The 26,183-nt window shown below is 45.3% G+C and overlaps 1 protein-coding gene across 1 annotated transcript in view; it reads right to left on the reverse strand.

Annotated features, from left to right (window-relative positions):
• LOC144773901 (uncharacterized) overlaps positions 1 to 26,183 on the reverse strand; it is a 146,167-nt gene that overhangs the window by 111,442 nt on the left and 8,542 nt on the right. Inside the window, exons 2-3 of the mRNA XM_078658969.1 lie at positions 24,433 to 24,479; positions 16,345 to 16,385 (exon numbers count right to left, since the gene is read on the reverse strand). Of these exons, the coding sequence (XP_078515095.1) occupies positions 16,345 to 16,385; positions 24,433 to 24,479 (88 nt within the window). The remainder of the gene's footprint in view (positions 1 to 16,344; positions 16,386 to 24,432; positions 24,480 to 26,183) is intronic.

Genomic DNA, 26,183 nt, shown 5'->3' on the forward strand with positions numbered 1-26,183 from the left:
TGGACTAACCCTCTGAGCCAAAATCAGCACAGTTGTCTTAACCTCCTTCCATCATCTGAGTACACAGAAAAGGCTTTCACTTTCTAGGCTTCTCTTATTGGATAGAGGTGCCCATTGTCCATTTGATTTTACGATCGGACTATGTTGATGTCATCTGATTGACTTCCCTTAAATATCTGTTTTGCAGACTCCAGTGGATACAGAACATCAAGGAAAGTGTTGCCAATTCAGCCATCGATCACATCAGTTCAGTTTCCCAGCTGTGAATTGCTTGTCATTCCCTGTTTATTTAGCACAACTAGTATTACCTCCTTTTCGGAATCAGGAAACTCACTGACCACCAAGTCTTTTTTAAAGTTGTGATTACATGGCTGATCCGAAATACCTCAGTACCCCTACTGTGGCAAGTCCTTAGAAGAGCACGAATGACCAACAAATCAGCCAAGCAACTTATGTTTTCTTGGAAACCTGAATGGACAACTATGACAAGCATTGGTTGAGCAAATCTGACCACTGGCTTACTAATTTGTTTTTTAATAAATATTTCTTTATTGGCTTTTTCAAGTTGGTACAACAGTGATCAAGACACTGGCAAATAATAGCAGTTATATCAGTATATAGAACAGCAAAAATCACAGTAATGTAACATGAACTATAAGCAATATGGAGAAACATGTACTGCATATGTAGATCAAATGTCTATTGTTCGGTTTTAGCTCCCATATGAGGGCAGTTCGCTAGGTCAATCTATTCCTGAGGTTAATCCCATTAATATATATCCATTCTACAACAATGGTCTAATTTATACAATCTAAAACATTTAAACAATCTGGGAAACTGAGGTGGCCATAGAAACTCAATGTTACTAACCATATGACAACAAAAAGATAAGATACATAGTGGGAAGCGTCTTGGACATCTATGACTGCTATGTATAAGCTAACGCTCTTTGCTCTGTCCTCTTCCATGGCGTCTAAGGGTGAGGTCCTTCCCCATGTGCTGGGGACAGTGGAATCGCATTTCAGCCCCCCCCCCCATAATTGACAGAATGGAAACCATCACAAGTGTCATAGAGATCAGGAGTGTTTTGGACTGTGCTACTGATCAAGCAGGGGCATCTAATTCATCTTGCAGCTTAACCACATATGTGTCCCATAGGGTGGTGGCACCCCCTCTCTCAGCACATGTGAGTCGTGTTCCATAAAGTCAGCCTCGGCAGTCACCCATCTAAGCCGAACCCAGAGTCAGTAGTAGATCGGGGGTGGCTGCACTGCCTTCCATGACATAGCTATTAGTCGCTTAAGGAAGGCCATAGAAAGATCAGCTAGTTTTAAATAATGTTTTGTGCGTTTTGTATGCTTGGCAATACCAAGCAAGCAGGCAGAGAAGGGGGTTATGCGGTAGTTGCACATCAATCACCTCTGACACCTGTTCCATAACTTGCACCCATATCTTTGCCAATTGGGGGCATTCCCACACTATGTGAAGGAAGGTGGAGTTGTGATGACCACATCAGAAGCCCATTGGGGCCCCCTCTGAAACATCTTATCTAGATGATATGGCATAAGGTAAGTGTGATGAAGAAAGTTGAATTAGGGGATCTTCAGACGAGCATTGCGGGACACCTAATTTACCTGTTTGAGCACCACCCCCCACTTCTTAGCAGTCAGAACTGTCACCAGACAACGCAAAGCAAGATCCACGTCCGCGGCTGGTAGTCTTGCATATGGCACAGTGACAGTCCTACGCTCCAGTCTGTGATCAGGATTCACTGCAACCCATGGTGTAGGTGTGGGGCCTCCTGACCTACCATCCAGGTATACCCATTCTCCAGAACTGGAGCATTGTAGGCCATGAATGGGCCAGCTCCCATGTCAATGACATTTTGCAGATCCTGAAAGGATCGCAGGTACCCATCGTTGTATATGTCTCCCAGTCAGGACTCCCCCAACTCTTGCGAAGGTACCGGGTCATGAGCATCCAGTAGAGCCCTCCATGGCATACTCCAAAGTGGTAATTGTGGTGTGTAAGGCGGCGCACTGTGTTGTGGCTGAATGCATCTGGCCCAACAGTGTTTCGGGATGCTTGTCAATCTACTCATTTCTCAGGGTGGGCCACCAGGTGATAACAGCCACTACAGTATTCCTAAACCACCAAGTTCCTCTCTGACCAATCTACCCTCACTCATTGTGTCCCCCACTAGCCAGTGCATATACCTTTGTAGCTGCGCAGCTGTGAAATAGAACTCGAGGGCGGGTGCTCCCAGACCACCTTCCATTAATGATCGCTGGAGTGTTTGTATAGATCAGCTATCCGCCCCATATTAGGTCAGAGACTAATCTCCATAAGTCCCCAAAAAAGGCCCTGGTGGGCATCAAAGGTACCATCACGAAGAAATAGAGGAACCGCAGGAGTATTAACATTTTTGCTATGGATGCCCGGCTCATGGGTGATTGTGGTAGGTGCGTCTAAAAGCCAAGGGCTGCCTCAGTGACGTCAGAGTTCTGCCATGGTTCCCATCAATGAGGTCCCTGTCAGTGCGGTATATGTTCACCCCGAGATAACGAAACATCTTGAAATACCATGGTAGATGGTCAAATTCCGGCTCGTCTGTGTGTTTCACCTTCCTCAGGGGTAAGATACAGCAGGACTTCCCCCAATTTAGACCCGCCATGTCTCCGAAAAGATATAAAACAGCAAAAAGAGCTGGTAGCTTCTGTCCAGGGTTACTTAGGTAGACCAGGACACCGTCCGCATACAGTGAAATGGTGTGCCAGTGGGGCCCCACTGCCACACCCCAGTCATGGCCTCTTGCCTGCAGCAGGGCAGCCAGTGTGAAGATTACAGGGGGTAGGGTGCAACCCTGATGTGTACCCCTACCAATGTTGAACTGATGAGATATGTGATGTCTCAACCCCAGTCTGGACTGTGATGCCGTGTAAAGTAACAACCCATCTCAGAAACTCAGGACCCATCCCTAGGGCCTCCAGGACTAGCAACAAATATGACCACCCAAAGGTGTCAAAGCTTTTTTGAAGTCTGAGGAGACTACCACTAGAAGTTCCACAGACCCTTCGACTGCACCCATAATGTGGCACAGCTTACACGTGTTATGGAGGATGAAACCGCTTTGGTTGGGGTGGACCAGCGCCTTGGGCATCAGGAGCAATCGGTTCACCAGTACTTTGTTCAAGATTTTATAGTCAATATTGAAAGGCGATAGCAGCTTACTGCAAGGGTTTTCTGCCAGATATGGGTAAAAGCACTATAAGGACCTCACATAGAGAGTAAGGCAGCCGACCCTGCTGGTGTGCCTCTTGTTACATTACAAGCAACTTGTGTGTAAGGGTAGCCCTAAACATTGCATAATATTCCACTGGGAACCCATTCGTTCCCGGGTCTTTATTGCGGGCCATCAAGCATATTGCTCCCTGTAATTTCTCGAGTTGTAGGGGTTGATCAAGTTTCTGGAACTGCAGGGGGTAAAGGTGGGGGAGGGCACCCCCAGTGCCATAGTTCCAGAGGCAGTCCGGGGAGAATAGTAAGTCTTGTAGTACTGGAGGAAGACTTCACATATAGGTGCCTCGGAGTTCACAACATTGCCAGTGGGACTGTGAATCCCCCCAATAATAGTCCTTGGGACTGCAGAGTGCAGGAGCCATGCCAACATGCAGCCTTGTTTACCCTCATCTGTGTGTTACCAAGCCAGGATCACGTAGCCGTGCACAAGCCTCAACCACTGTTACTGCCTCTAATTCAGTGTGCACAGGTGTGCCCTCTAATGCCAGCACACTTTGAATGAGGGTTGCCCGTTCCCCTCATGAAGTCCTAATACAATATCCTCTCATAGCCACCTTCATGGCATCCCACCCTACGCCCTTGGACTCGGATGAGCCTTCATTCTCCTCAAAGTAATGGAACAGGTGGGCACTGATGGTGTCCCTGTATAGCGCATAAAGGAGGGCCTCCATCAGCAAATGCCAGGTCAGTATCGACACCCTGTCCTCCCCCAGTGAAAGGTCACCTTAAGGAGGCTATGATCTGATGTTGTCCAGCCTAACTACTCCGAGCTCTGCACAGGGGGCTAGAACTCTACATGGTAAAAAATATAATCCAGCATAGTGTATATCTGGTGCCCTGGAGCATAATAGATGTATTTTGCATCTCCTGAGTGGCCCATTCACCAGATATCATGAAGATGTGTCATGGATGTCCATTGCCTGAAGTATTTGGTTGCCTCAAGGCCCTGCATCCCGGGTTTGGGGGAACCAGTCCATCCATAGCAGTGCAATGTACACAACTGTAGGTCCCTCCTTAGAGATTAGAAACCTGTGGCTCTGTAAGTAGAGCTGGAGACAGTGTGCACAGGAATTCGCCCAGGAGCATGTTGGGTGTGTATAGTGAAAGGATCAATAGTGAATGCCTAGCAAATATCAACAAACAAAGCATAACATTAACACCCACTCCTCTGGCTTCGGCGCAAACTGGCATCACACAACCAAGGCCCAGGATACCTCAACAGCCGCCTCAACTTCTACGCTCCCAAACGCCAGCTTCGATCGACCGGCCACGCCCTCGCCGCCGTCCCCCGCATCCGAAGAGCCACCACAGGGGGACGGTCCTTCTCCTACCTCGCCGCCAAGACATGGAACTCCCTCCCCACCCACCTCCGCCTGACCCAGGACCACCTCGCCTTCAGGAAGCAACTCAAGACCTGGCTGTTCGAGCAGTAGCGGACCCCCCTCCCCCAGCACCTTGAGACCCTCTGGGTGAGTAGTGCGCTATATAAATGCGATGATTGATTGATTGATTGAATTTCCCAGAGAGAGTATCTAGTAACTAAAATGTGACTTTAATGCGGAACAGTCCTTGCAGAAGTCCTTGAGGGTTGGGCCAAGGGGCGTATGGAGTAAGGTCTAATGTGGTCCTGAACATCCCAGGCCCCCATACGGAGCATACACGCCCCAGAGTTTTCTGACATTCAAACATGACCTCTAGGTTGCCCCCAAATGATGGCCCTACCATCCAGCACCCCCAGCACAAGCTCAAATCATTTTACTAACCAGCACCGCAAAAGTCACTATTCCAGAATCTCTCTTCAAGATGACCTTACCGAATCAATGGTAGAGCCCCCATCTGAGGTTATCGGACCGGGAGCACCCAGCATGGATCCCTAGTTGGGGTCGGGTGCCAGTGCTTGAAATCAATTAGCACCATGAAGCAAGACCTCTGCCACTACCTGCGCTCGTTCTTTTGCAACTTGTTAGTCAGATGGATGTGCTCTTGGTTTGCGCAGGAGGGGGCGGCGTTTGGGTCTCCCATTGGACCATCCTCGCAGGTCTTCACCTTCCGCTCCTGACTTCGTGTGCAGCCACGTCCTGGCCTCATCTGGGGATGAAAAGAAGTGAGTTGTGTTGGCATCTACCACCCTGAACATCGCAGGGAAGAGCAGGTCGTACGTGAGTCCTGAGTTCCACAGTTGCACTTTTACTGCTCCACATGTATTGTGATGCTTTTAGATCCCTGCTTTGTAGTTGAGATACGTCATGATGATGTTCTCATTATGAGTCTAGGGGCCCTCCACTCGGAACAGCTGCAAGTGTAAGTCTCTGTCCCTGTAATTGAGCAGATGCGTTATCACTGGGCATGGAAGGTCCCCCACATCAGGGGGATGGCCAGGAATATGGTGTGCTATTTTCCAAAAGCAAAACTTAGGGATACGGTTGGCCAGAACCATTTGTGACACCAAGCCTTCTAGAAAGAATTCCTTGTTGGGGCCACCACCCTCTCGGGGAGGCCCAGGAAGTGGATGTTATTGCGTCTTGAGCACCCCTCCATATCCTCCACTCTCAGCTTCAGGCCACCCACTTTAATCTGCAGGAGCTTTAGTTGATCTTGTAAGGCCACCAAGGATGGTCACATAGAAGTCAGGGAGGACTATACATCGTCTACTCTCTCCACGAGCTTGGCATGACCTGCCAAATTTGATCATGAGATTTGGCATCTTCAGCAAAAATTAAGACATCATCCTGAAACACTAACACCCCTTCCACCCCCTTGGGAAGATTGTACATTACTCTCTGGAACACAGATGCTGCACAGGCCAAACATGCAACATTATTAAAAAGTCCCAATAATAAGTACGCAGTCAAGTGCCCTGAATCAGGATGAAGATCCACCTGGTGATATGCACTGGCCAAATTGAGTTTTGAAAACAGATTTGCTCCCCTTATGCTTGCAAATAAGTCATTGATCTTAAGCAAAAGGGCGAGAGTCAACCCAAATGTCTTTGTTCAATGACCTGAGGTCCACAAATACACAAAGTTGACCACACCTCTTGCGAGCAACCATCAAGGGAGATAGCAATAATGTAGATTGAATTAACTCAATTATACCTTTGCCACACAGACTCTTAAGTTCTTTTTCCAGATCTTCTCTCACACTGAATGGCAATCCCTTGAGTTTATGTTTAATAGGGCCAGCACCATCCTTTATTTTGATTTGGTGTTTAAAACCTCGAATATTGCCCAAATTATCACTAAAAACAGGTGGGAATTCCTCCATCCACATTTGATCTATATCCTCACAGACACCCAACAAGAGTTGTTCTTTGGCCCCAGGTCTTAGTATCAGACCAGACAAACCTTGGTGAAACCAACCCGGAAGTTGAGGCCCTTGACAGCTACGCAAACGATGCCCCTGATTTTCCTCCCCTTGAACTCCATCACCTCCTCCAAATAACCTAACATTCATATAATCATCAGTCTGACACAGCATTAAACAATTCTTCATTTAAGAGTACTATGCTTTTTAGCGGCCCTCGATGAGGTAATGAGACTGCATGTCTATAGGAGAAAAACATAAAGGGGTATATTTGTGCACATGGCACTTTAAAGTTGGAGACTGGCAGTATATATCAGGATAGGAAAAGCACAATACTGGGAAATAATGGGAGAATAAAATTGTGCAACAAGAAATCATGTACTTCACAGAAACAAACTAATTCTTGAAAGTATTCCTCAAACATAGTCAACAAGTTCCGTCCAAAATCATTTATTTGTTCTGTCATTTGATCTATTTAAAAATGCTGTGTTTAAGCCTTTATGATTTGAATCATGACTTATTTATAGTGGGCTGAAAGCAATCAAAGCATTTTTACACTGACCAAATTAAATCAGAATGACTAAAAGATGATAATGACACTTTGAGTTAATGCATATTTTTCTGACACAAGAGTCCGGCAACACATAGAGGCAGTTATTTGTCTGGATTTCTAAGCTCTGCTATCAGCGAAACACATAAATATTTTAAATTTAAGTATGTGTTCAGAACGCCAAAAGGAGTGCAAAATAGCTTCTGCACTTGTGCAGCCCAAAAACTGTGTAATGATACACCCCTTGTTTACAGCGCTTAGAAAGGGCAGATCTGTGGTATGAAGCTCCATGTAAACAAGAAAATATTTTGTAGTCAGGTGATGGAAACATAGCAACTCCACTTCCACTCAAACACGAGGGTGTGAAACTTAGTCACAATAATCACAAAAGCACCCACTTTTACAGTCTTAAATTAATTATATGTGCATATATGGGAAGGGAGGATATAATTTAAAGTTTAGTGACTTCTATGCAAACACCTGAATTCACTCTATGCAGTCGATCTGATCCTATCAAAGGCCACAATGAATCGGCTGCTGGACATTGGGAGTAAGTAGCAACTCCACACGTACTACTGATGGTATTTTTTATTGCCTATGTTGAATAACAAAATATAGCACAATTACAAATAAACAGTGCCAGTGGCAACCAGGGCAGGAATTCCCCTTAACGAAACCAATATATATGGCAGAGCACAGCTGCCACAGACCACCTCTAATTATTCATAGCTACCACCACAAAACATACACATATATACACACTGGACAATGTAGGAAATGAAGATTGACAGGCTGCAGCTCTCTCAAAATGTAATTGGAGAAGAAAGGGGTTGTGTGAAAAACCGACAGAAAAAAATACATGTAAACAGATTAAAATGGTGCTTGGTAGGTACTCTGTGTATATTTTCCGTAGCTCTGAAATCCTTTGGTTTTGTCAATGTCGCTTGTAGGCGAATGGGTGATGTATAGTAAATAAATCCAGCTTGTCACTTCCTGAAAATGGCAACTGGTAAAAAAAGCATTGTCTAATACAATCCAGTTTCACTTACCTGAAAGCGCTTACGTGTCGGCTGCTTTGCAGCAACATGGGATTGGGTGGGGAGGTGAATATGAAAGCAACACGGACAGGGCCTGTGGGGAGTGAAAGAACCATGGAGAAAATGAGGGGAGGCAATGGGAACAACTGGCAGAGGCTTCGCTCAGCCTCCAACCAGGAGGAAGCGTTGGCTTCTGATATGCTGTGTTAGTTTGTGCTCCCAGGTTGTGGGAAGGGCTCATAATGCGAAGCGGAAGAAAGAATGAAATGCAAATAAGGCACCCGCAAGCTGCACCATGCACTGACTTTGCCTTCTAGTAGCAGGCATTGGTTAAAGTATGGTCACAATTACTAACAAGCATTTGCAATGCAATAGGTCTCGCATTTACACAAGTTTAAGCTATTGGCATTGTAAATGACAATGCCTTTTATTTATGTTTTTAAAACGAAAACGAAAATAAACTGCATTGTTATTTCCAATGTAAATACCTCAAACTCGCGTAAATGCGAGACCTATTGCATTGGAAATGCTTGTTATCCTTTTGTAATGGTTTTAATTGACTGACACAAATGCATTGAATCGTAATCTGATTTCTGGTGTATATTATTAACCATTTCACTCTCCAACATCCTTGACAACAAAAAAATGCACTGTAGAGACAGAAATAAATAAGACCTAAAAAAAAATAGCTGAATATTTAAAGATACCACCGACCAGTTTAAAAGGGCATGCTTTAAAAGCATTGATTTAGAAGAGGGATGGGCAGAAATGTACACAGTCGTCTAGCACCAATAACATGTTGTACCACCAGGTAATAGTCTACAGTCCTTCAGACCGAAATGCTTGATTTCATAAATACGTTTTAGTCTGGTTCAAAAATACCTGTTATGGTAATAGCAAGACAATGACAAAGTCTGAACTGTTAACCGTGAATCCCATTGCAAAATCCTTAGACCGGACCGCATAACAGCAGTAAAGCTGTATTAATAGTAAAAAGGAACATTCCCTCTACTAAAATAATGAAAAGAAGTTAAAATAAAATAAATAACATATGCTTAAAAATCCACCGAATTAAAAAAAAAATGTATTCCTGAATCATTAGTCGCTCTGAACGAGTTCGAGACCCGCCCTGAAGCCTACGATGGCACGTGGGCTACACAAACATCAAAGAACCGCAGTCTGTAGTAAAGTACTTGCACAGACAGGCACATTCATTCATCTCGCGCACACGCAGTAATTTCGGAAACCAACAAAAATACACCGAAATATGTCAATTACAGCTTTTAGCGAGCCGGCCAGGGCTGCGTCATCGTTTTCCATTCTGATCAAACGCGAATTATTGCTCCGCGGCGGCCTAAGACAGATATACTCGAAAAAAAGCCTCCAGCTGCTTTTGTCATCGTTGTGTGGTTTCTGCGCCTTTGGAGTACAAGACTTGACTTCCGACTCTTTGAAGTTGCCAATGAATAAGGAGGATGGGCTGAAGGAAGCTGACGTCATCCAGCCGAATCCTGCGCAGCCGCCGTCTTGACCAGCTCGTGCACCGCAGGGACTGCCGTAGCAGTACTGGAGCCCCTGGCCGCGTCGCCCCTGCCCATCAGAACCCACAAGAAAACAGGGATTCCAGCAAGAAAAGAGCCCGGTGAGGTAAGGGGGGGGGAGCGTGTGTGTATGCAGTGTGTGTGTGTGTGTGTGTGTGTGTGTGTGTGTGTGCGTGCGTGCCTGCCTGCGTGTGTGTGTGTGTGTGTGTGCGTGCGTGCCTGCCTGCGTGCGTGCGTGTGTGTGTGAGTGTGGCTGTGGCTGTGTGCGCGCGCGACTGCATGGCGAGGCAGGGCCCAGGGATGTGCACGGCGCGTGCGCGCCCTCGATGGGAAATCTGAGACAGCGAGGCTCGTGCGCCAAAGCTGTCTCACATTCCCCCAAACACACCGGCAACAGGTCCATCGCTACGCTATCGCTACGCTCGACCTAAAAATAGAGGTGGGTGAGCCGCACCGTACAGAACAAAAGAAAGGTACAGCAGCCATACTTAAAGATAAAGCATGGCATGTCACAATGCAACAATTACAAAAAGAGTGTTTCACAACAACAGATGAAGGATGCAAGAGGATGGAAACAGGAGTTGGGCTGTGCTTCTCTGCAAAAAACAAAAGCGAGGAATCGCTCTGTGAACCACTTAAAGGAAGCAAAGACACTGTACTGAACCAATGGTAAGCAGCAGGAGGGAGCAAAGTCCTTTATTCAATACAACAAGTCTTCCAGACAGTGCATGCATGCGGCATAGGCTCAACCCAAAAATGGAAGGGCATGTTAGACCCTTGTGAAATGCAGCATGGTAGAGTTTTTGATTAGAATGGAGGTAGCACAATCATCTGGGAGAAAGACTTTGAGTCTTTCAAAGGCTGAGCCTCTGAAGCCCGCTCCTTTTAAGGTTCTAAGCAGAGTTTTGTGATCAATGGAATCAAACAAAGCCCACAGGTCCAACAAAATCAGCATTCTTCTTTCACTTGTGTACTTCTCCAGAACCTTAACAAAATAAGGAGGCAAGAAAATAGAATGAAAATTGTTAGCAGATTGCTAACAGCGGCTTTGCAGAGATTAGGAAAGATAGCCTGAGAAAGTGAACTATTGATGAAGTTGAGAATAAAATGTAGGTTGTCCTTGAAGACACATTTCATCATGTTGACTCAACATATGTCAGTAGATGGACAATATTTATTATGTCTGCTACTCCTTCTTTGGCTATAAGAACAAAGTTGTCATACTAGGGAAGGAATTGTGGGGCTGAGGCAGATTAAGAAGTATATCTGGTTTGGCAATGGCATCCTTCACGATAGTTCCCCCAATCAGGGGGCTTTTATCTGTAAAAATGCAGGCGCTATCCTCTTAGATTTGATTTTATTGAATGATACTAGAATTTTGGGCCTGAGGATCTGGTAACTGTTACGAAGTGGAAACATTCCTTAGATATATTAGGAGCAGATTCTAATGACAACACACTTTAACAAAATAACCAGGCCACCCCAGTACATGTATCTTTTGAAATAGGTCATTTAACACACCTAATTGCATAGGTTTAGAAAGTTCTGAGTTTGTGTTTTCTTCATATGTTAGATGTAATTCCAATATTTTCAGTTCTGCCTTCTTTTACTCTGAAAGACTTTTATCAAACTTCATCACTAAGTCTATAAACTCTCCTCATGCATCGTAAGCATCTACTACCTGTACCAGTACATACTTTAGTTTCCCTTGCTTGTACATTATTCAAATTTGGGGAGAAATATATCAAAACTATGCTTATGATACACAGTTTTCAGTGGTCCTTGATGTATACTCTAGAAAGTTAATTGCCCTTAGGAGCTGCTTAATAGATATTGGCACATGGAGACTCCCTAGCTAGCTGCTGCTGCTTAAAAATATGACTGAGGTACTCTGATGCAAGTCAATCCCTTTTGGGTGATATCATATCATCATTTGTGGCAGCACAACAGCCCTGCACATATGGCCAAGAGAGGATGTGATTTTCTAGAATAGCTCCTTTCTCTTACTCCTTATTTGGGAAAGGTGGAGAGCAGCATTCACTGTTCACTATCTCCTTTATGGATGTAAATTCACCTGAATTATTGCTCCCTGAAAAATATGGTGGCACGGTCGAAGGAAATTTCACGACTAAAGGACGCCAAAGTTCCTGATACTCGTAACGAGTTCCCGTGATTGCTGTAGAAAAGATGTATTGAATTTAATTGTTTTATATCATACTTTTATACATTACAACAGTGAGTCCACCTATCTAAAATAATTAATTAGTTAAGTCAGATCACTTCTTTTATAAAGTCTATGATAAATGGGCACCCTTTCCCACTGACCTATGTTCCCTTCGTAATAGGTGGCTGAAATATCTTTAACCTCAGGGTTGAGTTGTAGCACATATTACCAGAACACCTGAGACTAGAGCAACAGCAAAAATAACAAATTGAGCATGGATTGAGATAATCAAGGTGCAGATTGAATGGATTTGCATGAACAATTACCTATTTGTCCCCTACGGACATACAATATTACAATGACAGCCAGTTTTAGTTCTAGTTTCCAACTTCTAATATCTATAAGTCTACAAATTCCAGACCTTGGTAAAGAGAGAATTCCTGCTCGCTGCCCTGTATGCACATGGTGTCTTTGGCTAAAATAGCTATTGGCTTTTGTTCGTGCTTTAAAAACTGTAAAAAAGTCAAATAAATAAATAACCCACATACACTGAACCATGTGAAAAGGCCAGCATTGAGTATAAACTCTCAACTCATAATATCTTACACTTCCTCAACTCCCTCCAGGTGCCCTTTTGGGCCATGAACTATATTCAGGTGCGCTGTATAAAGGTGAATGCAAACAATGTAAGGCTGAATTCCAGACAGGTAGATGGGGCTTAGGCCTGAGAGGTAGGGCTCAGTCATAAGAGTGAGATATAGTGTTTGACAAAATATGGAGTATCCTTCCAATAAGATCGGGGACATCTCCAAGATGGCATCAAGGTAGGTCGCACTTTCTCAGAATTCTGAGTGGTGCTCTGTGCCTGAAAGTTATGTGGTCCATTAACCAGCATCGTTATCCCCGGTGAGGTGGAGGCTGGCCCCCGCAACGTGTCTTGATCTCCTTTGGTTTGCACGAGCCCTGTCTTGAGACAAATGTAAAAAGAACAATTGATGGACGGAATGCTGAACAATGTCAAACATTCACCCTCAGTATAGAGATCTTGGTCTAAATCCATTGTTTTTTTGCTTGCCATGCCATTCCAGTTTGGACCCAGCCATATGCAAATCAGTCTTGACCCTGCTCCTCATGGGAACAGTCCAGCCCGAACTGCCAGGCCATGACCTCTCTGGACTGGAATCAAGCATTCTGGAACGCTGTGTGGGACACTCCAGCTGGGTATGGAGGATTCTTCTCTTAGGAAGAAGATGACTGCAGTGACCTCTGGGTCTGACATTTGTACTGGGGTGCCTGGCCCTGTTGTTGGAGTGGGAGCTGGTACCCGGGCAGGACCTTATCCTGTAGTGTGCACTGGGTGTTGGAAGATGCCCAGGAAGAGCACTCAGGGGTAAAATATCTGATGGATAGCTGAACCAGGAGGGGGAGACCAGAGCCCTAAGCTTGACATTGTACCAGTGTAGTGACAGTAACTACTGAACAACAGTTGCTGTGAGGTTAGTATCAAATGTACACATTAGTGAAACCCAAGAGTGTCAAACCTCTGCTGTCCGAGGGATCCCTATAAATTAGGAACCAATCATCCAACTTGGCATACTCTATGGTGCAAATGGGCTCTTTAAAGTTTGACGAAATTCTACAAGCTATTCTAGACTTGAAAAACAGAACTGAAACTGTAGATAGATGTTGTGGCATTGTATCGACCACATTGCAGCTTTTCATGGCCGAGGGGGAAAGCAGTGGCTATAAGAGGCAAGTGGGTGAAAGACTTGGGACAGCACATAGCAAACAAGAATTGGACTCTTATCTTGGAGTTTGTACACAGGGTGTCACAGAATCCCAGACTGAAATACATTTATTACAACTACTTTCATCCGACATTCCTCACTCCTAAATGCGTTGCACACATTTTGAGGGAGCTAGCACACGCTGTCCCCATGGTTAATGTACTGATGCAGACCTATATCACATGGTTTGGCAATGTCCAGTTATAACACAGTTCTACGTAAAAGCTCTAGAGGTGGTGACTGAGGTAAGATGGAAATGATTATGCTTGCTAGACCTTATGGATTGGACCAAAAAGTATACACAGCCAAATGCATAGACTTGGCTTGGGTTCTGATCAAACACCGTATAATAATGACTTGGAAGTATCCTAATAGCCCAAAACTGGAAGTAGGGCTTGAGGACCTGAGGAGTTGGGCCGCAGGCGAGGTTGTAACTCTCACACACCTGCAAATGTCGAAAGGGAGGGTACAAGTAGGTATGGTCTGGGACACATTTCTGTTGGAGGTGGAGCCCAAGTCTGACATGCGACTGCATTGAAAGAGTGTTTGATGGGTTTGGGTATAAATGGTAGTATCGGCTGTGAATGATGGTGAAGACGAGAACTTCATTGGCTGAGTTCTCCCTCTGAAAACCTTGCCAAGCAATCAATTTGTGGCTGGTCCAGACCAAATTGTGGGTGGGCATTAAATAAGAAAGTTGAGCTGCAGGGGGGTGTTAATACCAAATCATAAGGAAAAAAGTATATGTAACGTGTAACAACCTTGCTTTTGTGTTAAACCATGAAGAGGAACACTTTTATAACTCTGTTGTTCATGTGTAATGTCATAATTGCAGAATTAAATTGCTATTATATTAGATTATTCAATCAATCAATGTAAACTTTATTTCGGCAATTGCTGCTATAAAAGCACAATTTCATAAGTAGCAACACACAATAAAATTCACTGTTTGAGTTAAAAACAGAGTGGTAGTAAATGTTTCTTAAAAAACTTATGGTATAGTGGGCTAGGAGACAGGGAGTAGTTTAAGGGAACAAATTGCATCTTAAGGGGGGAATACATCATGTGGGCCATTTCATTTAAAAGTATAAATAGGAAAGCCAAAAAACATGATCAAAAAACATACTTAAAAGACAGGCGTCAATTAATAACAATTGAGATCTGGAGGGGGAACATTAAAATAGGGAGAGTCATTACCTTACACAGCCTTAGCTTTTCACTAAACATCTGCGCTTACACCACATTGCCAAAAGAAACTTTGTTATAGCAGCAACAAAAACTGGGTGTGTATCATACTTGAATAGCCTAAGAACATCTCTAAAGTTCCTGATTCCAAAGTTCCTGCAGAGTTGGAGAACCCACTTTGATCTTGCAGCCTTGTAGGCAGGGCAAAAGAAGATCACGTGGGCCTCTGTTTCTTCGGACTCATTGCACCCGGGACATAATAATTTTTTAGCTCCATACCAGTTATTAGAAAATGCATACAGCGGGAGCGTCCCGTGTCAAAGTTGGAGGATACATTTCTTTGCTAGGGATGGTTGAATAAGGTCTAAGGCCGGCTCCATTTTATAGAGTGACTTTGCATCCAGGAACCTAGAAGTTAAACTTGATGACTGTGTCACCCTATAGATGGACATAAGATGGAATTCTTTGATAGCAGAGTTTGGCGACTGTTTGGAGATGGCAGGACAAGACTCCTCAGGTGAAGATCACATTTCGCTCCGTCCGATTTGATGGAAGGTGTTCCGAATAAAGGATAACCAAGGGATTTTCCCCTCCACTAAAGTGAACATTACTGATTTTAATTCCTCTCTATAGTTGGCCAGCTCGGGAGTGCTCCATAGCCGTCGCAAGTAAAGTAGTGGACAAGAGGTAATCACTTCGACAATGGGGAGAATACCTAGGTCCATCCGTAAAGGGATTAGAGGGGTGTTGTTAGGAAGAGCCAGGAGTTGTCTTAAAAAGTTATTTTCAGTTATGCTCATTGCTTCAGTCTGTGAGTGGGCCCAAAGTAATAGATTATTAATAAGCATCATAAAATCCTTAGTTGAGAACAGATATGGACTCACAGATTATGCCTGAATCAATCAATGTAACAAATGTCCAGAAGCCAAAACCGAATACTTGTAACGTTGAAAATATAAAATATAAATAAAGAACAATTTAAAGAAAATCCTTTCAACAAGATGCACTTTTCCACCTTTCCTTTTTTCCAAAACCAACAAACATACTGTGGAGGTAATATGTTTGCTTGTTTTTTCTATAACATCTGTAATTTTATTTTATTTTAATCTACTTGTTCTCGTAGTTACCCAACGACTACAACACAACAAGCACTGCACCACACTTTGAAATAATTATTTGCCCGCAGCTGTTGGATGGTGTTACCACTGCATGACCATCATCAACAACTGAAGCCACAAGAGTCCTGTACTTCGTTCCAGGTAATGATTTTCTTCCAACTGGTGGCTTTCAGCATTAGAAAACGCTTCACAAAATAACTAAATGTAATATTTACTGTGTTGTTGTTGTAATATATATTTTTATTTGGCAAATATAGCCATAAAAATGCCATATACATACAATTAAAATACGAATTATACAAATAATACGACCATAAAAACTATATTTACTCCTGTTAATGCTTTCCAGAGGTACTTACCAAAAGCTCCATTTTCAGACATTGACTTCTGTATCATTGACCTAAATGAAAGCCATAAAGAACACTGATTATAGATTCTACTGATCATGTAAGCAATACAAATTCAACATATCTTTTTGATTTGTATGAATGTCTAATTAATCTCCACATGAAATCGATACAAGTGAACAGGTAGGAAACAAGCAAATGTGGAGGAGAAGAAATAGAATGGTAGACCAATGTGCTTCATCACTATCCTCACAACTGTTCAGTGGAATCTTATCAAGCGCACTTTATGAATATGAAATGTAGGGGCATAATATCAAGGACGACGTTAAAATTATCGCTGGTTTAGTGGCAGAAAACCGACCCTAAAGCAACAATAATGGGCTTGATAATATGCCCTGGAGAATTCCAATAGAAGCCCATGTTAACACCAGAACATGGACTTCTATTGGAATTCTCAAGGGCGTATTATCAAGCCCATTAACGCCGCTTTAGCTGCAGTTTTCTGCCGCTAAACCGGCGATAATGTTTAACGCCGTCCTTGATAATATGCCCCCTAGTTGGTAATCTGATATTAAGAAATGCTTATCATGAAATGCTACTACAGCGACATCGTCACGTTATCGAATATGTTTCTATGTGTAGCTAATTTTGCTCTATGACTCTATTTTCCCCTCCCATCTCTACTTTTCTCCTAAAGTGGATCCCATTCTGGGTAACTTCTTAGATATCCTGTATATCTTCCAACTTAGTTTATTTACCTGTGCCCTCGTGCATATGCTTACCGCCCAGACTCTAGATACCCGCTGGCACACTCATCTACATAAGTGATTTAAACACTCACATGAGGAATATTTACCAGATTGACCATACCCCCACAAAGGCACTTTATATAAGGTTTAGATTTGGCCCTCTCCCCCTCGCTTCATTTACCTCTAAATCGAATTGCGGTTTGGGGGAATTACCCTCTGCCTAGCATACAATGGATGTGAGGAAACTGACGAACATCTGTTGTTCTTCTGCCCCTTTTATTTGAAGTAGTGTAATGCTGGATTGTTCCCTTCTACGTTCGCTAGGAGTCCATCAGTATAGGGTCGCCCTAAGAATCTGTAGAACTGACACCAGGCCCATTATCGTGTTTTCGATCACCACATTTTAGAGAGTGTTTGACCGATCAGGCATAAAGTCACCTCACACTAATCACCAGGGCTGAGATACATTTTTTGCTACACAACTATGCCGAATTGAACCATTCCGCTTTTATGTAGAATGTTTTAATTGTAGTTTATGTGCTAATTTTATCTGTGATTGTAAAATAAAGTAAAATCTTCTCTTTTATGGTTTTTATTACTATTTTCATTATGGGTTTAACATTTTAGATATTTGTTCTGTTGTCAGTTAAGTGAGCCATATAATTTTCTTATCTCCCTTTAAAACAAGCATTTACAATGCAATGGTCTCGGCATCATTAAAGGTAGAGCTATTGGCATTGCTCATGACATTTTTTTTTCTTTAAATCATAAATAAATGGCATTGTCATTTACATTGTCAATACACACCACTCTGCACTCAACTGCACTCACCTGCACTGCACTCAACTGCACTCACCAGCACTGCACTGCACTCACCTGCACTGCACTCAACTGCACTCACCTGCACTGCACTGAACTGCACTCACCTGCACTGCACTGCACTCAACTGCACTCACCTGCACTGCACTCACCTGCACTGCACTCACCTGCACTGCACTGCACTCACCTGCACTGCACTCATCTGCACTCACCTGCACTGCACTCACCTGCACTGCACTGCACTCACCTGCACTGCACTCACCTGCACTGCACTCACCTGCACTCACCTGCACTGCACTGCACTCACCTGCACTCACCTGCACTGCACTCACCTGCACTGCACTCACCTGCACTGCACTGCACTCACCTGCACTCACCTGCACTGCACTCACCTGCACTGCACTCACCTGCACTGCACTCACCTGCACTGCACTCACCTGCACTGCACTGCACTCACCTGCACTGCACTGCACTCACCTGCACTGCACTGCACTCACCTGCACTGCACTCACCTGCACTGCACTGCACTCACCTGCACTGCACTCACCTGCACTGCACTGCACTCACCTGCACTGCACTCACCTGCACTGCACTGCACTCACCTGCACTGCACTGCACTCACCTGTACTGCACTGCACTTCACTCACCTGCACTGCACTGCACTCACCTGCACTGCACTGCACTCACCTGCACTGCACTCACCTGCACTGACCTGCACTGCACTGCACTCACCTGCACTGCACTCACCTGCACTGCACTCACCTGCACTGCACGCACTGCACTCACCTGCACTGCACTGCACTCACCTGCACTGCACTGCACTCACCTGCACTGCACTCACCTGCACTGCACTCGCCTGCACTGCACTCACCTGCACTGCACTCACCTGCACTGCACTCACCTGCACTGCACTCACCTGCACTGCACTGCACTCACCTGCACTGCACTCACCTGCACTTCACTGCACTGCACTCACCGGCACTGCACTGCACTCACCTGCACTGCACTGCACTCACCTGCACTGCACGCACTGCACTCACCTGCACTGCACTCACCTGCACTGCACTGCACTCACCTGCACTGCACTGCACTCACCTGCACTGCACTGCACTCACCTGCACTGCACTCACCTGCACTGCACAAACCTGCACTCACCTGCACTGCACTGCACTGCACTGCACTGCACTCACCTGCACTGCACTCACCTGCATTGCACTGCACTCACCTGCACTGCACACACCTGCACTGCACACACCTGCACTGCACTCACCTGCACTGCACTCACCTGCACTGCACTCACCTGCACTGCACTGCACTCACCTGCACTGCACTGCACTCACCTGCACTGCACTGCACTCACCTGCACTGCACTGCACTGCACTCACCTGCACTGCACTGCACTCACCTGCACTGCACTCACCTGCACTGCACTGCACTCACCTGCACTGCACTGCACTCACCTGCACTGCACTCACCTGCACTGCACTCACCTGCACTGCACTCACCTGCACTGCACTCACCTGCACTCCACTGCACTCGCATGCACTGCACTCCACTGCACTGCACTCACCTGCACTGCACTCACCTGCACTGCACTGCACTCGCATGCACTCCACTGCACTGCACTGCACTGCACTCGCCTGCACTCCACTGCACCGCACTGCACTCACCTGCACTGCACTGCACTCACCTGCACTGCACTGCACTCACCTGCACTGCACTGCACTCACCTGCACTGCACTGCACTCACCTGCACTGCACTGCACTCACCTGCACTGCACTCACCTGCACTGCACTGCACTCACCTGCACTGCACTGCACTGCTCTGACCTGCACTGCACTGCACTGCACTCACCTGCACTGCACTGCACTGCACTCACCTGCACTGCACTGCACTGCACTCCACTGCACTACACTGCACTGCACTCGCCTGCACTCCACTGCACCGCACTGCACTCACCTGCACTGCACTGCACTCACCTGCACTGCACTGCACTCACCTGCACTGCACTGCACTCACCTGCACTGCACTGCACTCGCATGCACTCCACTGCACTGCACTGCACTGCACTCGCCTGCACTCCACTGCACCGCACTGCACTCACCTGCACTGCACTGCACTCACCTGCACTGCACTGCACTCACCTGCACTGCACTGCACTCACCTGCACTGCACTCACCTGCACTGCACTGCACTCACCTGCACTGCACTGCACTGCTCTGACCTGCACTGCACTGCACTGCACTCACCTGCACTGCACTGCACTGCACTCACCTGCACTGCACTGCACTGCACTCCACTGCACTCACCTGCACTCCACTGCACTCCACTGCACTCACCTGCACTACACTGCACTCACCTGCACTGCACTCACCTGCACTCCACTGCACTCACCTGCACTGCACTGCACTCACCTGCACTGCACTCACCTGCACTGCACTGCACTCACCTGCACTGCACTGCACTCACCTGCACTGCACTGCACTCACCTGCACTGCACTGCACATACCTGCACTGCACTGCACATACCTGCACTGCACTGCACTCTGCACTCACTACTCTGCACTCACTACTCTGCACTCACTACTCTGCACTCACTACTCTGCACTCACTACTCTGCACTCTGCACTCACTACTCTGCACTCACTACTCTGTACTCACTACTCTGCACTCACTACTCTGCACTCTGCACTCACTACTCTGCACTCTGCACTCACTACTCTGCACTCACTACTCTGCACTCTGCACTCTGCACTCACTACTCTGCACTCTGCACTCACTACTCACTACTCTGCACTCACTACTCTGCACTCACTACTCACTACTCTGCACTCACTACTCACTACTCACTACTCTGCACTCACTACTCTGCACTCACTACTCACTACTCTGCACTCACTACTCACTACTCTGCACTCACTACTCACTACTCTGCACTCACTACTCTGCACTCTGCACTCACTACTCTGCACTCACTACTCTGCACTCACTACTCACTACTCTGCACTCACTACTCTGCACTCACTACTCACTAATCTGCACTCACTACTCACTACTCTGCACTCACTACTCACTACTCTGCACTCTGCACTCACTACTCTGCACTCACTACTCACTACTCTGCACTCACTACTCACTACTCTGCACTCACTACTCTGCACTCACTACTCTGCACTCACTACTCTACACTCACTACTCACTACTCTGCACTCACTACTCTGCACTCACTACTCTGCATTCTGCACTCACTACTCTGCACTCACTACTCTGTACTCTGCACTCACTACTCTGCACTCACTACTCTGCACTCACTACTCTGCACTCACTACTCACTACTCTGCACTCACTACTCACTACTCTGCACTCACTACTCACTACTCTGCACTCACTACTCTGCACTCACTACTCTGCACTCACTACTCTGCACTCACTACTCTGCACTCACTACTCACTACTCTGCACTCACTACTCACTACTCTGCACTCACTACTCACTACTCTGCACTCACTACTCTGCACTCACTACTCTGCACTCACTACTCACTACTCTGCACTCACTACTCTGCACTCACTACTCACTACTCAGCACTCACTACTCTGCACTCACTACTCTGCACTCACTACTCTGCACTCACTACTCTGCGCACTCACTACTCTGCGCACTCACTACTCTGCGCACTCACTCCTCTGCACTCACTCCTCTGCACTCACTCCTCTGCACTCACTACTCTGCACACTCACTCTGCACTCACTACTCTGCACACTCTCTGCACACTCTCTCTGCCCACTCACTCTGCACTCACACTCTGCACTCACACTCTGCACTCACTACTCTGCACTCACTACTCTGCACTCACTACTCTGCACTCACACTCTGCACTCTGCACTCACTACTCTGCACTCACTACTCTGCACTCACACTGCACTCACACTCTGCACTCACTACTCTGCACTCACTACTCTGCACTCACTACTCTGCACTCTGCACACTCACTCTGCACTGTGCACACCACTGATATCATGGAATCTTCCACCACACTTTCTAAAACTCTATAGTCCGAAGCATAATAGGCACAGAACCAAAAGAAGGGTAGACATTGCTTAAAATAATCCTATTGTATTTATGAGAAGCAAAAGCGAGACTGTGAAATGTGCTGAATATCAGTTTGTTACGAATCAACAGAGTGGAGTTAGAGAACCAAGAAATAGTAATTTAGAATCCGGGTTAGAAGGAGTAGTAATCACAAGCTGAGGATCAACGGGCACGAAACAGCGTGGTGGGCGCGCAGGAGACGCAGCGTGAGCGTGCACATCAGCTGAAGATCGCCGGAGAAGACACCGAGCCTGCCTGCTGCCGTGACTGACCCGCTGCAGAGGGAAAGAGCCCGGTGAGTGGGGGTAAAGAGGGGGGGGGGGCGGCAGAGAGGGAGTGGGCAGAGAGGGAGGGTGTGTGTGTGTGTGTGTGTGCGTGCGTGTGTCTGTCTGTGTGCGTGTGTCTGTCTGTGTGTGTCTGGTGTGTGCCTGCCTGCCTGCCTTTGTGTGTGCGCGTCCACAGACCCTGGTCGGCTCGTGCACCGCTCTGTACTCCCTTGCGAGCTTACTCAGCGACAATAGTTCTCGTTGCCGAGACCTAAAAAACAAAAAAACGTTGTGCTTTGTTATTAATTGCGCCCTTAGTGGGCTCATGTACTGCACTCTTCTTTATGATCCTTGACGTTTATGGTCTATGACCGCAATAAAGATTAAACTGACTGACTGAATAAGGTGTTTGTTAAGTATGACCTGAGCTACCAAAATGGCAGTGCAGAAAATTTCCGTTAAGAACAAGTGTATTACAACCAACTGGGATATCTAAAGAAACAATCGTGCTAAACGCTGTTTCAACTCTTCCTTTGGCTTCAGCAGTGCTTCTGTATTTGCCAGGCTTCCTACTTCCACCAGAGAGTGGTTTGCAAACAGAAAACAAGATGTTGTATCAAGTAGAAATCACTTTTGACTTTACATGCATTTTTATTGTACATTGTAGGGTTTATGGCAAACGCAACTTGCAAATAAACTGCCTACCACCAACGGCTAGATGGACAAAGTCTTTTTTCAGTTGTAAATGGCCTGATTCTATTAATGAAAAAAGTCTTTTTCTAATGCATCGAACCCAAGTTGTGATTCGTAACTGAATCGCAATTTGGGAGTGTGACTTAGGGCAATATGTAGGTAATTTGTGTTTTGCGATTCTCAAATTGCGCTTTTTAGGGAATCGAAATTAGAGAATCGCAAAACGCAATGTAGGTAGGATTAGCAAACATTTTTGCGAATCCCACTTATTCCTTATTTGCGAATCGCAAATTGAGATTCGCAAATGAGGAATACCTTCTCATTTCATTCATTCCTATGGGCTAGTAGGCCCATAGGAATGAATGGGAAGACATTCTCAATTTGCGATTCTCTAGAATCGAGAATCGCAAATTGAGAATGCAATTTCAGGGTTGCAAGGGTGTCAATAGGACACCCTTTTGCACCCCTGAAATTAACATGTGTGCACATGTGGCCCACCCACATAGCACTTTGAAAAATGCCAAAAAGTGCATTTTTCAAAGAAATCGCAAATTACCACCAACCTGAAGTTGGTGGTATTTTTCGATTCCTTAAGCCAAAATTTGCACAACTTGGGTGCTTCCTACATTGATTTAAGGAATCGCAATTTGCGATTCCTTAAATGCAATTGCAAAATAAGGAATCTCAAATTTTGCGATTCCTTATTTTGCATGTGGGTTTTCGTGTGCTACATACACACTGCCCTAAATGCGATCGCGAATTTCAGCATTTGCGAGCGCAATTAGGCTTCCTACATATGGCCCTTAATGCCAATTCGGTATTTGGAAAGGGCATATTTAGTACGTCCCTTCCAAATACTGAATTTTAATGGTATTAATGTTTTGCAACCAAAATGCGGTCGCAAAACAATATTTTAGTGACCCCTCGCAGGTTGGAACCTTTCTCCTTTAACAATGTTTAAAATATTTTCTAAGAGCAGGCAGTCGTCCCAAGGATCACTGCCTACTATTAAATAATGAAGGTTAAACATTTACTTATTTTTTGTCAAACACATTCCATTTTCCTCCATGAAAAACGAGCTGCTTTTATAAAAGAAAGCTTGCTTTATTTAAAAGCAATCACGGATATGATGGTCTGCTGATCCCAGCATGCCACCATCACTGTGGTGACTATCATTCCGAATAGGTCGCAAACTGCGACCTGCCCTATTAATGTTCACGAGATAGGTCAATTTGTCACCCATTAGGAATAGCTAATTTAAAAAAAAGTGATATGCTGAACATCACAATTTGTATATTGCTTTCCCCAATGTTAGTATATCTGGCCCCAAGTGCTGAATTTATTATCTCATACTAGAGGTTCATTACATTACATGCCTTACCTGATATACGTACATATAGCACATAATACTACCAGGTACTTCAGGTAATCTTAAGATAAAAATAAATGCATTAGTATGATGACTACAAATAGCACTTACTTTTTCCATCTCTTTTTCACATCCGTGTGGTCAATTTCAGAAAGTTCCTTTGAAAATAAAATAAAAGAACAATATTACTAACATGTTTATATCAGTTTCAAATGGGTCAAATTAGATGTCTAACGTTGGCCTTGGGTGGGTGAAGCTTAGGTCTGTGAGGCAGACATTATTGAGGAGAGTTTTAACCTCTTTGTATTTTCATTTTCATGGGGCAGTGAGAAAAGGAAACATTTTTGTTGTCGACCTAGAGTGCAGAATTCTTACTTTTCACGATTCCATGCATGAACAGCGCACCAAGTAAACGTTTTTTTCTTTGAATTTTGGGAATTGTGGGAGTTGCAGTTCTACATGTATAATGGTATGAGCATGACTACAAGCCCCAGAATACCGAGAAAAAACAAAGACCTATGAGCTATTCACACATCAATTTCGAAAGCCGAAAAGATGAGACAGCATTGTATATGGGTGGGGGTTTAAAATCGTATTGTGCATTTTTTTTAAAGGGATTGTGGCATAAGAAATCCAGTGGAATGGAGCTAGCAAGACCTCTTAGGAAGGTCACAAAATCAACAACTCAAATCTGGGTCTCTTCGAAAGTTAACATATCATACTCATCATGTTTGCGCCATGCATATAAGTAAGGTGCATTGTGCAAAGGCATTAATGTCAGAAATTATGTTATCAATTTGAGAAAGGGGAGCCTTCACCAGTTTAAGAAATACAATGTGGTTAGAAAAAAGCTCAGATCCTAAACAATCTCTGCTCACAACCCGGTAGCTATGGAACAAGTATCACCCAATCGCCTGAGAAGTATGTGTTAAGTTCAAACAGTACCAAAAAAAAGAAAGCAACACAATAGAATTCCCAAACTATATTAGAAAAAGAGATAAAACCTCAGTAAGCAAAAAGCCACTAAAGTTAATACTAGTACATACGGAGAACCAGATATATGAATATTTAAAATGTTGAGGCAAAAAAGAGTACAAAAATTAATATGCTATTGAAAATTATCGCCATGCCATTAACTTGGACCAAAGCACAATTTCAGGTTGATCGGAGTGAAGGTTGAATACAGTAAGTGACTCATCAGGGCTAAACATTTGACCTTTATACTTAAAGTTTTTTCTCTCGAGGTCAAAGCCCTCCAGTGGGGAAAGGTCTGAGGATGAAGCCAATAAGGGTCCCTCGAAGTCAGATAGGTTGTCGTTAAGCTCTGGTGACGCGGTTGGATTTGTCACCAAAAGCTCTAAGAAGGATAAAGGGGACTACGCTGCTGCTACTAACTTGCTGGAGGGTTGCTTTAGCCGCTCGCTGTGTACATCTGTCTGGGGCCCTGACGCTGCTGGTCTTCCTTGCCGCCACCGCAACCACCATCGCGGGGCCGCAGTGGGGGAAGACTACAGCTCCCAGACTCCTCGGCGGACACACCCACTTCCTGCAATTCACCGCGCACGGAGGCGCATAAAGTCGAGCAGCTCCCACTGAGGAGCGGGGGACAGCGCTGCTGCTACTAACTTGCTGGAGGGTTGCTTTAGCCGCTCGCTGTGTACATCTGTCTGGGGCCCTGACGCTGCTGGTCTTCACTGCCGCCACCGCAACCACCATCGCGGGGTCGCAGTGGGGGAAGACTACAGCTCCCAGACTCCTCGGCGGACACACCCACTTCCTGCAATTCACCGCGCACGGAGGCGCATAAAGTCGAGCAGCTTCCTCTGCGTCGCGGATGCGCGAGGACGGCGCAGGGCGAAGCC

Source organism: Lissotriton helveticus, chromosome 8, assembly GCF_964261635.1.
Source record: "Lissotriton helveticus chromosome 8, aLisHel1.1, whole genome shotgun sequence".
In the NCBI taxonomy this organism is placed as follows: domain Eukaryota; kingdom Metazoa; phylum Chordata; class Amphibia; order Caudata; family Salamandridae; genus Lissotriton; species Lissotriton helveticus.